The sequence below is a fragment of the Cervus canadensis genome, chromosome 26 (assembly GCF_019320065.1).
Source record: "Cervus canadensis isolate Bull #8, Minnesota chromosome 26, ASM1932006v1, whole genome shotgun sequence".
NCBI lineage: Eukaryota > Metazoa > Chordata > Mammalia > Artiodactyla > Cervidae > Cervus > Cervus canadensis.
In genome coordinates this window covers 25,263,294-25,278,591 of record NC_057411.1, presented here as the reverse complement: position 1 = coordinate 25,278,591, position 15,298 = coordinate 25,263,294, and the positions used below count along the sequence as shown (strand labels likewise).

General features: G+C 32.2%; 1 protein-coding gene across 11 annotated transcripts in view; it reads left to right on the top strand.

Annotated features, from left to right (window-relative positions):
* The window catches only part of ANKRD17 (ankyrin repeat domain 17), a 161,609-nt gene that overhangs the window by 61,556 nt on the left and 84,755 nt on the right, over positions 1 to 15,298 (top strand). The window contains exon 1 of one of the 11 annotated variants that reach the window (XM_043447810.1): positions 5,347 to 5,459. The exons of the other annotated variants lie outside the window; for them this stretch is intronic. Within the exon in view, the coding sequence (XP_043303745.1) occupies positions 5,457 to 5,459 (3 nt within the window). The 5' untranslated portion in view covers positions 5,347 to 5,456. Of the gene's footprint in view, positions 1 to 5,346; positions 5,460 to 15,298 lie in introns of those variants that run through there. 11 annotated transcript variants of the gene reach the window in all.

Below are 15,298 nucleotides of genomic sequence, written 5' to 3'. Positions count from 1 at the left end.
ACCTTCTACTACAAGAACTCTTCTTATTGTGGGTGGGATATATTGGCAACACAAGATCTAACAACTGTTGCTACTCAGTTTAGACTACTGGTGAGGAGTTGGAATCTAAAAGGGTTCTATTCAGAATATATCCTGAGTTCTTAATAACCAGCAGACAAATAGAATATTTTAGTTAGAGAATGCTTATAAAGCTCTTTCTGAAAATTGAATGTATTAATTTCTTTCAAACATTTTAATGTAATAAGTAAAATATGCTGTATCTGTGACATTTGATGTATGAAGTGCTGTGGTGGAAACAGATTAGTAAAGGTATATATCCTACAACCCAGGAGTTATTAAGACTCATCCAAATTAATTAGCTAAGAATGTCTACTGAGTTGAATTGGTCATGAAGATTCTTTTAATAATTCAAATGATAATTAATTTTAATCTTTGTAATTTAAGATATTTATCATATTTTTGCTTAACTTACTACAAAATAGTCCTGTTCCTAGGATGAAGACAGAACTTTTGTGGGAACACTGTGTGACTCAGACTGTATTCCTGCTACTTCTTGTTTGCCAGCAGACAATAAAATCAGTGAATTAAAAAGATTTCCTTGGGGAAACCAAGATAGGAGGAGTAAAATCCTGACAAAGTATTATCAAACAGAATATAGCAATATACAAGCAAGGTTATACATCATGAATAAATGGTGTATTAGGAATGCAAAGATGATTTAACATTTGCTAATCAATCAGTGTAATTCGCTATATTTACATACTTAAGAAGAAAAATTGTTTTACAGTCCCAGTATACATACAGAAAGAATTTGGCAAAATTCAGCATGCATTATTGAAAAATGTTTCAGCAAACTAGGAACATAAGAGAATTCTTACGTTTGCTGAGGATTTTTTTAACTTGATAAAGGGTATTTTTAAAGAGCATATAATTAATGTCACACTTAATGGTGAGAATGAATGCTTTTCCCCTGTGGTTGAGAACAAGGCAGAGTTGTTCATTCTCATCATTCCTACTCAGTATAGTACTAGAGCTCCTAGTGGGGTAAGTTAAGAAGAAAAGAAAGAAGCACAGAGATTGGAAAGAAACATATTATAAAATATCTTTCTTCACAGATGTCATGATTGTCTATGTACAAAATCTAATGGAATCTATAAAAAAGTATACTAGAACTAATTAGTGAGTTTTAGCAGGGTCTCATATTTCTATATATTAGGAATGAACACTTAGAAAATGAAACCATTTTGAAGTGTTAATCATGAAACACTTAAGCATAAATAAAAGTATATATATAATTTATATACTGAAGACTGTAAAACATTCATGAGAGAAATCAATGATGTACTAAATAAATGAAAATATATATGCTATATTCATAATTTGGAAGACTCAATCCTATTAAGATGTCATTCCCTTCCCTTTTGTCCCTCGAAAATGGCCTATAGCATAATACCAATCAGAATTCTACCAGGCCTTTCTTTTTTTTTTCCTGGTAGAAATTGACAAACTGTTTCTACTATCTATAGAGAAAAGACTCTAGAATAGCCAAAACAGTTTTGAAAAACAAGCACAAAGTTGGATTTTAAGACTTGTTAAAAAGCTATATTAAACCTAGACACTGTGATTTTGATGAAAGTATAGGCATGTAGATGAATAGAATATAGAGAAATCCATGTCTGACCACTTGATTTTTCATAAAGGTGCCAAGAATATAGTCTTCTCAATAAATGGTGCTGGAACATTTGGATATACTTTTACAAAAGGAACTTTAACTCACACTTGCACTTGATGCAAATATTGACTTGAATTAGATTATAAATCTAGATATAAAAGGTAAGACAATAAAACTTCTAGGAGAGAACATAGAAAATCTTTGTGACCTTGAATTAGGTAAAAATACTTTAGATCGAGCACAAAAAATGCAAACATAAAAGCAAAAATGATAATTTGAACTTATCAAACTTAGAAAACTTTTGTTCTTCTAAAGCTACTGAAAAGAAAACAGAAAGACAAGCCATCAGCTTGTAGAAAAATTTGCAAACCACATATCTGGTAAAGGATTGTATCCTGACTACATTAAGGATTCTTACAACTCAATAATGAGGGGACAAGCAATTGAATAAAAAATGAAGAAAAGGTTTTTTAGTAGATACTTTATGAAATAAAATACATTGATTGCAGTTAAACAGGGGGAAAGATGCTCAACATCATTCACTAGCCAGTAAGAATTTCAGAGTAAAACAAAAATGTTAATTTATCTTAGTATTAATAGCTAGTGTGTGCATGCTCAGTCGCTTCAGTCCTGTCTGACCATTTGCAACCCTATGGACTGTAGTCCACCAGGCTCCTCTGTCCATTTCTCTAGGCAAGAATGCTGGAGTGGATTGTCATGCCCTTCTCCAGGGGATCTTTCCGACCCAGGGATTGATCCTGCATCTCTTATGTCTCCTGCATTGGCAGGCAGGTTCTTTACCACGAGCGCCACCTGAGAAGCCCTACATTAATATCTAGAGTGGAGGAATTAAAGAAAAAAAAAGCTGACAATATCAAATGCTAGTGAGAATCCAAAGCATCCAGAACTCTCATACATTGCAGGTGGGAATGCAAAATGGTACTGTCATTTATAAAAGTCTGCTGTTTTCTTAAAAATTTAAAAGCGCATTTTTTTCTCATGTATTTATCCAAAGGAAATGAAAACATGTCCACATAAAGCCTAGTATTCTAATGTCCATTAATTAATGAATAACTAAACAAAATGAGATATATCTGTATGATGCAATGGTATTCAGCAATAAAAAGGAATGAACTACTGATGCAATGAGTTCTGTAGAGTAGATGAATTTTAAAGGCATTGTGCGTTTGTAAAGGAGGCTGCATTCAAAACTTTGAATAATTCCATTTCCTTCTGGAAAAGAGAAAAATGAAAGTAACAGAAAGCATGATTACTAGGATGGTGGTAAGAGATTGCCTACAAAGGAGCAGGAGAAATGTTTGAGTATAAGAAATACTATCTATCTTGATTGTGGTGAAATTATGTAAGTATATATTTGCCAATATCCATAGATTTATATGGGACTTCCCTGGTGGCTCAAGATGGTAAAGAATCTGCCTGCAATGCAGGAGATGCAGATTTGATCCCTGGGTCAGGAAGATCCCCTGGAGAAGGGAATGGCTACCCACTTTTGTATTCTTGCCTGGAGAATTCCATGGACAGAAAAGCCTGGCAGGCTAATAAAATACATTGATTGCAGTTAAACAGGGGGAAAGATGCTCAACATCATTCACTAGCCAGTAAGAATTTCAGAGTAAAACAAAAATGTTAATTTATCTTAGTATTAATAGCTAGTGTGTGCATGCTCAGTCACTTCAGTCCTGTCTGACCATTTGCAACCCTATGGACTGTAGTCCGCCAGGCTTCTCTGTCCATGGAATTCTCCAGGCAAGAATACTGGAGTGGGTTGTCCTGCCCTCCTCCAGGTGATCTTCCCAACCCAGGGATCAAACCCAGGTCTCCCACATTGCACGCTGATTCTTTACCATTTGAGCCACCAGGAAGCCCGATGACAAGACTTTTTTTTTCTGTTTACTTAAAAAGTATTTCTGTTGCATGTGCATTTCAGACTGAATTACATATACTAGCAAGTTAATCCTATATACCTCAAAATAATACAAATTGTTTTGATACTTCTTTTGTAATTTGTTAGAAATATGGAAAGAAGTTATTCTTGATATTTTTGAGGCTCTAAAATTAAAAGTATTAAATTTTCTTCTTGATATTTTTGAGGCTCTAAAATTTAAAGTATTAAATTTTCTTTGAAGATCTAAATTATTAAATTATTTGCTAAGATTACACAGTAGAAAACTATGTGGTCCTTTTATTGGTATTTTTATAAGGTAAGCGGTAGAGTATAGAAGGGTACAGATAAGGAGAAAAGTAAAATTCTCTGGTTGATTTCACTCCTTGATCACCACTTGGGTTATATATCTTGAAATTTTTGTTTTCTTGAATATACATATATTTTGTTTTTAATCAACTTAAGCAGACATATACCATGCCTGCTTTTCTGAGGCTTACATTTTTCACCTAATGAAATGTAATATTGATACCTTTCAACATCAGTGTTTGTGTGTTCATTCAGGAAATGTGTTTGAGTTTAAGCTTCATGTTTTTAAAGCCCTGTTCTGTTTGCAAAGGAAAGAGCAAGGAACAAAGTGTGGTCCTTGCCTAAATGAATTTATATTCAAATACAATAATAAACAAGTTGGAAAAGGTCACTGCATTGTTAAGTTTCATAAAGATAAATAATGAAGTCTAAAGAAATGAAAATTAAGGGGACAAAAAGAATAGAATAGGTACATTTAAATAGTCATGGTGTAAGTCTTTATATGTAGATCTACTTTTTTCTTCAGATGGTGGTTCATTGCTTCTTAACTTAAAACTATTATTCTGTTGATGGGTATATGGATTATGTAATTTTTTCTGTTATAATCCGTTCTGTAATAAACATTCTTGTACATTTTTTTTTGCTGACATATACAAGTATTTCTGCAATCTAAATTCCTAGAATGAAAATTGCATTTTAAATGTTGATTATAGATTCTACCATATTATTCCCCAAAATAGGCATTATCTGTCAATGGATAAAAAATAATACCTCATTTTAATTTGTGTTTACCTGATTGCCATTGAGGTTGAGCATATTTGTTGTTCATTTGTTATGTCTTGTATAAATTGCCTACTCATACCGTTTTGCCTATTGTGGGGTTTGCCTTTTTCTTACTGAAATTTTGGGATTTCATTAAAATTCTGTTTTTAATATAACCATCATATTTTATAACATTTTCTGCTAACCTGTCTATTGTCTTACTTTATGGAATCTTTGGATTTTTCATTTTTATACTGTCGAAATCTATCAATCTTTTCCTTCCTAGCTTCTAGGTTTTGTATCTGTCCTGAAAAGCCCTCTTATAGTAATTTAGCCTCTTATGTTTTCTCCTACTATGTCTTCAGTTTTATTTATGTTTCTAGTAGATTTTAATTCATCTGGAATTTTTAAAATATATGTTTTATGGCTGAGACCTAACTAATTTTTTCAGTTTTGTAACCATTCTCCCAAAATAATATATTGAACAATGTCTTTTTTTCCCACTGACTTGAAGTGTCATCTGTATCATAATTTAAAAGTCCAAAATATGTTTGTTCTGGATTTAATACTCCATTGTTTTGATGATTATCATTTTATATTTGACATCTAGTAGGGCACCCCTCCCCATTGTCTTTTTCAAAAAAATTTTGGCAATTTCTGTGTATTTTCTCTTCCAGATGAACTTTAGAATCAACATGTCAAGTTCCATTAAAAATCCCTTTGGGATTTTGATTGGAAGTGCATTGAATTTACAGATTAATTTGGGGAGAATTGACATCTTTACACTATTGAATCTTCCCATCCAGGAACATGGTATGCCTCTCCATTTCTTCAGGTGTTCTTTTATGTCCTTTAGTAAATTTTATCGTTTTTTTTTTTTTTTTTCATGTAGGTCTTACATTTTTCTTGTTAGGTTTATTCCTGGGTATTTCATAGTTTTTGTTGTTACCGTGAATTACATCTTTTCTTCCATTTTGCACTTTATTTTTCAGTTGGTTATTGCTAGTATATAGGAAATCTACTGATTTTTGTATGTTGATCTTACTATTTACTTAATTGTCAGTTGATTCTCTTGAAATTTCTGGAAGGATGATTGCGTTTTCTGCAAATGATGGCATTTTGTTGTTTCCTTTTTCAGTATTTATACTTCTCTGTTTTTTGTTTTGTTTTCTGGTCTTACTGCTTTGCTTAGGTTTCCAGACCTGTTCCCTACTAGTTCTGATTTGGACATCTTTTCTGATTTAAATGGAATGCGTCTAATTTTTAAACTTCTATGTTTATATATGCCTTAGATTTCTGATAAAATACATTGTCAGGAACAAAAGTATCATTCTTGGCTTAAAAGTATATAATATGTTTTATCATGTGTTTTTGTTACAATGATACATATTCTTTTCACCTCTAGCATTTTAATGTAGTGAATTACATTACTATATTTGCCTAATATTGGTAACAGTGTTTCTCATTTTTAGTATTTATTCAGCAAGTGTTTGGATACTTGTAATGTTGTATTGCATTGTGCCAGGAACTTTGCCACAAACTGGTGATAGCGCTGAGTAAGTCTGATTGGTTCCTCTCTTTTTTAAATGGAGAAGAGAGATAATAAGCAAGTACTCAAGAACAAGATAATTTTAGACTGTGGTAGTACTGTGGAGGAAATAAGGAGAATGGTGTGGTAGAGAAATGAGGAGAGTATCTCTGATATTATCATCTGAGAAGGTAAAATATAAACTAAGACCTGAAGAATGGTGAAAGCATTGGCAAAAGCATTCCAGGTAGGGGAAGATCACATATGATTGTGTTTCATGTTTTCTTGATCCCCTTTCATGTACGTGCTGTATACTATTTATACAATTGCCAAATTAACTTCGTAAATAATATAATAATGTTATGTTCCTTTTGAAAGGTAGATATATAACTATCGTTAAGGTTTCTTCTGTGGATATATTCTATTACATTTCTACCTTTCCTTGAGGTAATTTTGATGATTTCTTTTCTTAGAAAATCATCCATTTTTTTTTTTAGACTTTCCCATTTACTTATGTATCAATTGTGCTTAGTTCTCTAATTTTAATGATTCCTTGTATTTTTTATTCTCTGGTTTTCCATAATCAGACTTGTTAAAGGCTTATTTCTCTTGTCAGACTTAGCCAAGTAGTTGTTTTTGGTTTTATTTATTACTTTTGTTATCTCTCTGAATTTCTTCATTTCTGTATTTATCACTGTAAATTATATATGATATATTTTTATTTGTATTTTATCTTTGAAACTTTTTATGTATTTAAACCTTTTTTGTGTTATACTGATTATATTTAAGGCTTAAAATTTTTCTTTAAGAATTACTGTGACCAATCCCATTTGAAATGATTTGTTTACAGTTTTAGTTTTCACTTTGTCTAAGAGTTCATTAGTAGGCTATTTTCTTTTAAAATTTTCAAGTGTAATGTTATCCTTTTATTGATAATTTTTAGTTTCCTTTAGCTTTATGGACCTCGGATGTATCCTGTGTTATTTTTTTAAAAAACCTGTTGAGATTTTCCTTTGCTTAAGATATAATCAGGTTTTTATTTGCTTTCAAAGACTATGTTCTTTGTTCATATGATAATACTAAGTTCTGTTTCATTATGAAATATAAGTATAGTTTGTTAATTCTACTGTTGAATTGTCCATATCTGTATAGTCTACTTGATTTCCTCATTTTCTGATAGGTATTTGGAAAGTTTCCCACTAAGTTGTGTGAATTTTCAAGTTGCTTAAGTTTATAATATTTTTACTTTATATGTTTCTGTGTTGCATTGTCAGGGTACATAGAAGTTGAGCTGTCATACACTCCCAGTGTATTCTATTATCTATTATTATTATAAATATTTTTTCTATGTAATATGTTTTGCCTTGAATTCTTCCTTTACTCATGTTAATAATGGCACCTTTGATTAAGATTGCTTTTTTACACCTGTTTTCAACTTTTATGACAAAAAATTTTAGATCTTTTCTCTTGTAGTACCATGTAGTTGAGTTTTTTCCTTTTTTCTTCTTTAAATCCTAATCTATATGTCATTTTTTAAAAATAAGAGACTTTTCCACTCACTTTTATATTAAGTTAGTCTTTGGGTCTTTGGTTTTTTTCCTAACATCAACAGTTGAGGTGCATTTTCATCTTAATGCATTCGCAGTTAAAATGTAGCAAAGATGCATTTTCTTATTATCCCACGCCCTGTCCCCCTTGTGTTTAAGTGAATTTGAGTTTTTAAAATTGTTTCCCTCCCAGTTTGAAAAATATGTTTTCTTCCTGTTCTTCAGAAGGCATTTGATTGAATTTAAACAGTATTTGTGACTAGTTGCTTCCATTAACAGCTACCTGAAATGTTCACAATAGATTATATTCTACTAATTTCTTTTTTAACTGCTTGGTCTTATGATTTCAAGGCTGTCCTTTTCTTGGATTCATTTTAGTTGTTGAAGGCATAAATTCTCTAAATTCAGGACTGTTTGCGGTTTTCAAATTTTCAAAGTAGTTGCATGTCTAAAAATTATTTTGTTCTGCAGTTTAGAATTTTTTAAAAATAATTGTGCTTCACCTCTTCTCAGATTGTCTTCTAGCATTTAGTTTTGTATTTGAGAAGTAAATTTTACCAGGTTATAACTCTAGGGTGTGTGTGTGTCTGTGTCTGTGTGTGTGTAATCTGTATGTGTGTGTGTGTTTAATCTGTATGTGTATGTAATATTTGCATGTACATTTTAATGGCATCTTACAAGAAATTGTTTTATTTTGAGGCTCTTTTTATGATAATTGATGAATAGTGATATATACCAGAAGTAGGCTAAATTTATAACTGAATTGCTTTGTACTGTTACTAGATTTAAGGAAATCTTTGAAATAATATGTATCTTTAATTCTGTTAGCAAAAAATGCACTTACAAACTCTAGATATGAGAATTCCATAGAATTTTTACTTATTTTAACCATTAGTAATTTGTTCACTTTATAAAGTTTATAATTTCCAAATTTTCACACTAAACTGGTTATAGTGAGCTATTGCAGGCAGATAAGTACTTTGAAGCATAAGAAAAGAAGTCATATTGTACTGTTGAGCTCTGTGATAACAGTCCATTGTTTTTCTTTATACCACTGATTCTTAGCATATTCCCAGATCTTAACTGAAAATTATTAGAATAGATAAGTATGAATGAAAGAATGTAGGTGTAAATCAATCATATAAGTTTATTTTAGTCAAGTTTTATTTAGTTTTATTTATTTTAATCTTAAGATACTGGTACCATAATGTCAGGCTCTTCGTTGATATTCTTTTTCCAGGAACTTTTAAGTGGGCTCTTATTTATTTTCTTATTTTATTTTAATGTATATGTAAATCAGTGTTCAGTGACTCTACTACTACTGGAGAAGTGTATCCCAAATATACTAATTTTGGAATAGTTTAGTCTTTATTAAGAATTGTACTATTTTAGCTGGATTTTACCCTCTTTAAGACCATAAAAAATACAGAGCAAAGAAATTTTTATTAGGCTTCAGGATCATGTATGGAAGAGAATAATTATGATGACTATATATTTCTTATTTTATGTATAATCTGTATTCAAAGAACTAAGAACACATACTGTGTTTCTCTGGGCTTGTTCGAAAGATATGGTGTAAACTATTAAGAATTACTCAATCAGTGTTATAAAATTATCTTAGATTCAAATTACTCTTTTTCTATATTTACCTTTTTATGTGTGACCTTTTGATATTATCTTGAAATTCAGATTACCAGTGATTGACATTCAGTGATAAGTGGAGGGTAATTTTCAGAACAACTAAAAAAAAGTAATAAATTGTGATAGTGATGACATAGGAGGATGGGAGTGTTAAAATTCAAGATATCCAAATTCTGTAGTTGCTAACATTCTCATTTTTTAAGTTATGTTTACTCTTTAAGACTGACTCTTTTTCCTGTCCCTACTTTGCATAATCTTTCATTTGATATGTTGATCAAATGATTGATAATTCCTAATTGGTTTCTTTATGTTTGTTGTCCTGTCTGTTTAAAACCATCTTTCACGTGGCCTCTGTCTTTCTAAAACATTATTTTAATGCTTAAACCCTTCAGAAGCTACCATATAAACTGTGGACTTCTCCACACAATACTGAAAGACTCCATCTTCTTTAAGCATTATTCTTTTTACTATTTTCATTTGGAATTGTTTTTTCCTTCCTCTCTACAGTCTCTATTAGTATCTGTTTAGTACTGTTTTCCAGTCTGGTTTGATACAGTTAGCTATTTGTACATAGAGTTGCCTTTATAGTTGCCTTTTTTATATAATATTCGTGGGAGGCATTGATTATTTAAAAAATCATTTTGTATTACCATTCTCCCTTGGTTGTCCCACTACTTTGCACATAGTATGTAATTGGCAGTGAATATTTGTTAAATTGAATGGAATTTGTAAATATGATGTCTAGTTAATCAGAATATACTATATCCTTATTCTTTGGCTTCCCTGGTGACTCAGATGGTAAAGAATCTGCCTACAATGCTGGAGACCTGGGTTCGAATCCTGACTTGGGAAGTTCCCTGGAGAAGGGAATGGCAACCCACTCCAATGTTCTTGCCTGGAGAATTTCATGGACAAAAGGGCCTGGTGGGCTATACAGTCCATGGGATCACGAAGAGTCAGGCACCACTGAGGGACTAACACTTTCACTTTCACGTTATACTTTGGTGTGAATACTAGTTTATTACACTATAAAATGGACTGCTGTTCTCTAATATAGCAGTGATAATATATTTGTTCTGAAGAGGAGTTAGTTTGAAATGTTATGCTAATGTTCACAATTGGTCCAGATGACCCTTTATTTCCATATTTTCACATGACTTTGTGTTTTGAGTATTCAAGGACTCGGACTTACATTAATAGCATTAACAAATTCGTCCACCTCTGACCATTGTTAAAAAGACTTTGGCTTTTATTGTTAAGCATTTGTGTTCAGTTTATTTTGAGGAAAAAGTAAAAAAATACTTTGTTAATTGGATAGTATTACTGTTCAGTGATTTTTTTTTAAAATAAAAGCAACATGTGTAGTAAAGCATCACCCTGAAATTTTTAAAACTAAAAGGATTTAGTGTACACAAAAGTATAAAGACTCATGAAATAAAACCTCTGTAAATCTCCTTTTCAGATTTAGCATTATCAAGAATTTGCTACACAACTTTTGTTTTCCTGAAATACTTTATGGCAAATTCCTGACAGTATTTGTGTATACTCCCAACATGCATCTCTAAAATATTAAGAGCAGTTTCTTATCTAACCAGAGTGATTCCTTTATACTATTTAATACCCAACTCATGTTCAGATTTCTTCATTTGCCTTGAAAATTTCAAGTAAGGTCTGTATTATTTTGCTGGTTATGTCTCTAGACTGTCTCTAGTTTAGAGCAGTTCTTCCCTTTTACTGTCTTTCTCTCTCTTTTAAAACATATTCTGTATTTTAGCTGTTTCTGTTTGCTTCTGTTTAACTCAGTGGTTCTCAGCTTCCCATCCCTAGAATTTTTTGTTTTTGTTATTTCCTCCAAGGGGACAGTGGCACTGTCTGCAGATGCTTTTGGTGTTGCAGCCTTGATAGGGTTGCTGTTGGCACCTAGTGGGTAGAGGCCAGGGATGCTGCTAAACATCCTGAAGCGTGTAGGGCACTTCCAGCAACAGAGAATTCTCTGGCTCATAATGTCAGCAATGCCAAGATTGAAAAGCCCCAATTTCAGTTGTTCCACATACTTGCCTTAGTAATTTTTATACACTAGAAGTTAATTCAAGGAGGCAACAGTACTTCAGAGGAGGTACTGTATATTTTATGTTACATAAATTAGGGGCATATAATGTTCAGTTGTCTTACTTTTTGTAATTAAACATTGGGTTCAGGTGATGGCAGCTTTATCCCTTAAGTACAGAATTTAAAGTTAGCTTTTCTAGAGCAAAGCGAAACAGCAGCCTCTTTTACTAGTGGAAAGAATATTGGAACTTATTAATTGTATAACTGATCTCTTTTTGTTAGATGTTTAGAAAATTGCTGTTTAAATACAGATCCTGTGCTTCTGTTTTCTCATTTGTAGCAATAAACTGAACCTGGTGATTTCTAAGACTTGTGCATTTTGTTCTTTGCATTAGACAAGAATTTGATGCACACACACCATTTTATAAAATATCCAGCTAGTCAAAACTGCACATCCAAAGTAGTTTAGATATAATTTAAATTGTCATGCTTTGAATATCAATAACTTTGACAGATTATTTTCTTTAGGGAAGAATGAATTTAATAAAGACATTCATTTCCTTCTGTCTCTCCCCTCTTCATAAAAGTTATTTATACATTTCATCTAAGGAGTTTCAGAATATTTATGTGAATTTATTATTCACACCATTTTTAATGTTCCAGAACTTAGCTGTGATTGAAAATGAATTTTTTCTATAGAAATACTATGATAAAAATGAGTCAGGTTTGAATCTAGCCTAATTGTATTTTGGTTTTTAATCTGAGTTTCCTTAGCTAAGGACATGTTAAGGAGGTGCATGCCTAGGTGCATGCCTGTATCTTAGTTGACCTTTGAATAAAGAGTTACTTATTTTTGTATTTTTGTGACTGCATCTCCTTAAATCTACATGTTCTATAATGTCGTTCAACAATCTTTTCAGGTAGGAAGAGGAATTGGTGTTAAAGGAAGGAGTTGTCTTCTACTTCCTCTTCAGAACTCCTATGACTCTTTCTCTCTCTCTCTTTTTACCTTATGCACTTCTACTCTGTATTACTGTTACTGTATATTTTCATTCTCACATTAAAGAAGTAAGTTCCTAGATACAAGGCTTAATTTTACATAGCTGATATTGGTAAACAGCAGTATCTCTCACTCAAAAACAGTAATAAAAGTGTGTTTAATATATCAATGAATATAGCATTTTGCCATACCTGCTACCTAATTAATACTTGGCTTTTCTATATCTAGAAAATATACCTTTAAATAACTACCTCTCCCTTCTCCAAATACACTACAACCTTTTAGAATCTGAAAAGAAAGGAGCCTCAAATCATCTCTTATTCATTCAAGAATTATTTGAGTCCTCACAATGAGATAGGCATCATTCTGGTGGCTCCATACCAGTTCTCCAAACAAATTCCCCATTTCCATGGAGTTTAGATAGACCAAAAAAAAAAAAATATATATATATATATATACACACACACACACACACACATATATATATAATTAGTCATGTGAAAAATTTATGACAAAGTTATGCAGAATAAGCATTTAGAGATGGATGAGATAACTTGCTTAGCTCTCATAGGTAGCAAATGAAGCAGTAATGGTACCTAGGTCTTTAGATCCTGATGGTATCCTTGAAATTAGTTTCTTCTTCATAAATTGGGAGGTAGGGCAGGATATAATAGATATCCATTCCTGTTCTTTTCTTTCATTGTATGCCTTTTAAAAAAATCTTCATAGAGCATTTCATAGGCATTTGAATCTACTGTTTTTTGAAATACCAGGTTCTTCACGTAGTAAAAATAGTGGGGGTTTCCCAGGCGGCTTCAGTGGTTAAGAATCCACCTGCCAACCAAAAGTCGAGGCTGGATCCCTGGATTGGGAAGATCCCTTGGAGGAGAAAATGGCAACCCCCTCCAGTATTCTTGCCTGGGAAAATCCCATGAACAGAGGAGGCTGAAGGGCTACAAGTCCATGGGTCACAAGAGTCAGACATAACTTAGCGACTATACAACAACAACAACAACAAATAGTGGGCTTTGAAAATCAATGTAAGAGCTTTCGAAAACATTGATTTAGCTATTTGGCTGTGTGGAGTATTAGTTGCAGCATATGGGCTCTTCATTGTGGCACATGGGCTTCTCTCTAGTTGCGGCGTATGGACCCAGTAGTTCTGGTGGTTAGGGCTTAGGTACTCCCCCGTCTTAGATACGTGGACTCTTAGTTCCCCAACCAGGGATTGAGTCCCTTGCGTTGGAAGGTGGGATTTTTAACCACTGGACCACCAGGGAAATCCCTGTAGGAACTTTTATGGATGGAAATTTTCTTGGGATCCAGTGGTTAGTACTCCTGGCTTTCCCTGCTGAGTGTGCAGATTCAATTCCTAGACCGAGGAATTAAGATCCTTCAAGTTGCCTAGCCAAAAAAAAGAACTTTTATGGAATTGATTTAATTAAACATATTTCTGCACTTAGTATGCCTCATGAAAAGATTGAGGTGTATTTTTCTTAGTAAATTTTCACCAAACTTAGTTAAGATGCGGTGTGGCGTTAAGGGGACCTTATATCAGGAAATTGCTTTTGATTGAGATTTAATACCTTCTATGGTCTAATTTGTAACTTTCTGACTTTTCCTATAGTAAATCCTATATTTTAGCATGTAGAAATTTTATGCTTGTCTACCAATACTGTATTTCTTCTTCTCCTTTTTTCTTATACCAATTAGTTATTTTGGTCAAAATCCCTTTATTTTTTTTTTTTTTGCTTGCATTGTCTCCTTTGAACAGTTTTAGTACCTTTGCTCTGTACTTTTGGTTTGGCAGTCTGCACTGCTGTTTGGCTCAGGTGGTAAAGAATCTGCCTGCAATGCAGGAGACCCAGGTTTGATCCCTGGGTCACAAAGATCCCCTGGAAGAGGGAATGGCTACCCACTTCAGTATTCTTGCCTAGAGAATTCCATGGACAGAGTGTCGCCGAGTCAGACACAACTGAGTGACTAACACACTTTCACTACTCTTTGATACTTTTTGTTTTCTAAAATGTTAATTTGAAATATTTAATTTTTATCTGTTCATTTTACCTATGTACATTTTTTTCATGGTTATTTACTCTTTTTTTTTTCCTTTTTGTCTTCTATTGTACTGAAAACCTGTAGATACTTTAACAGAGAAAATATCATTGGGATGCAATGTTTATTATAAAGACTCATATTCTGAACCATGGTTAAAGATAGAAAGACATAGTTTTTGCCACTATAGTGCCATTATAGTTTTTTGAATCACATAATTCTATGACCAAACCATGGTGAAAAGTCCACTTCCTAATATATAACACTTAGGCTTTCACGGCTCCCTTTAGAAATAATTTAAAGTTTATTAAAAAAAATTGTTCTTTTTAAATCTCCTACCCATCATAGCAGTTGTTATAGATTTTTTTAAAGTTAATATACAGTAAAGTTCTGGAAAGTTTTCAAAGAATTAGTGATTATTTTCAGACTATTCTCTGTGTATTTATATTTGAAATATTAGAAATATGAAATATTATTTCACATTAAACTGCATTAGCTTAAGGGAAATTTTGAAAGAAACATTATCGCCCCCAAATTTAACATTCAGTATTAAATATGTATAGATTAAAAATAGGATTTATGTCTGATTGCTAAACAGGTGACTTTCAAAGATGGAATGGAATACAGAATTTCTGATGTTATGTTGGTTAAGAATTTATTTCATTTTAGTTATTACAGTGTTAAAAGTACTTTAAACTTGTGAAATAAATTTTACCCAATCATGCTAGTGATATTTTATATAATAACTATCGCCTTTTAATCAGCAAACTAAAAAAAAAATGCATCTTTCTACCTATTCATAAGTAGCACTATGACAAAGGATGTCTAAATA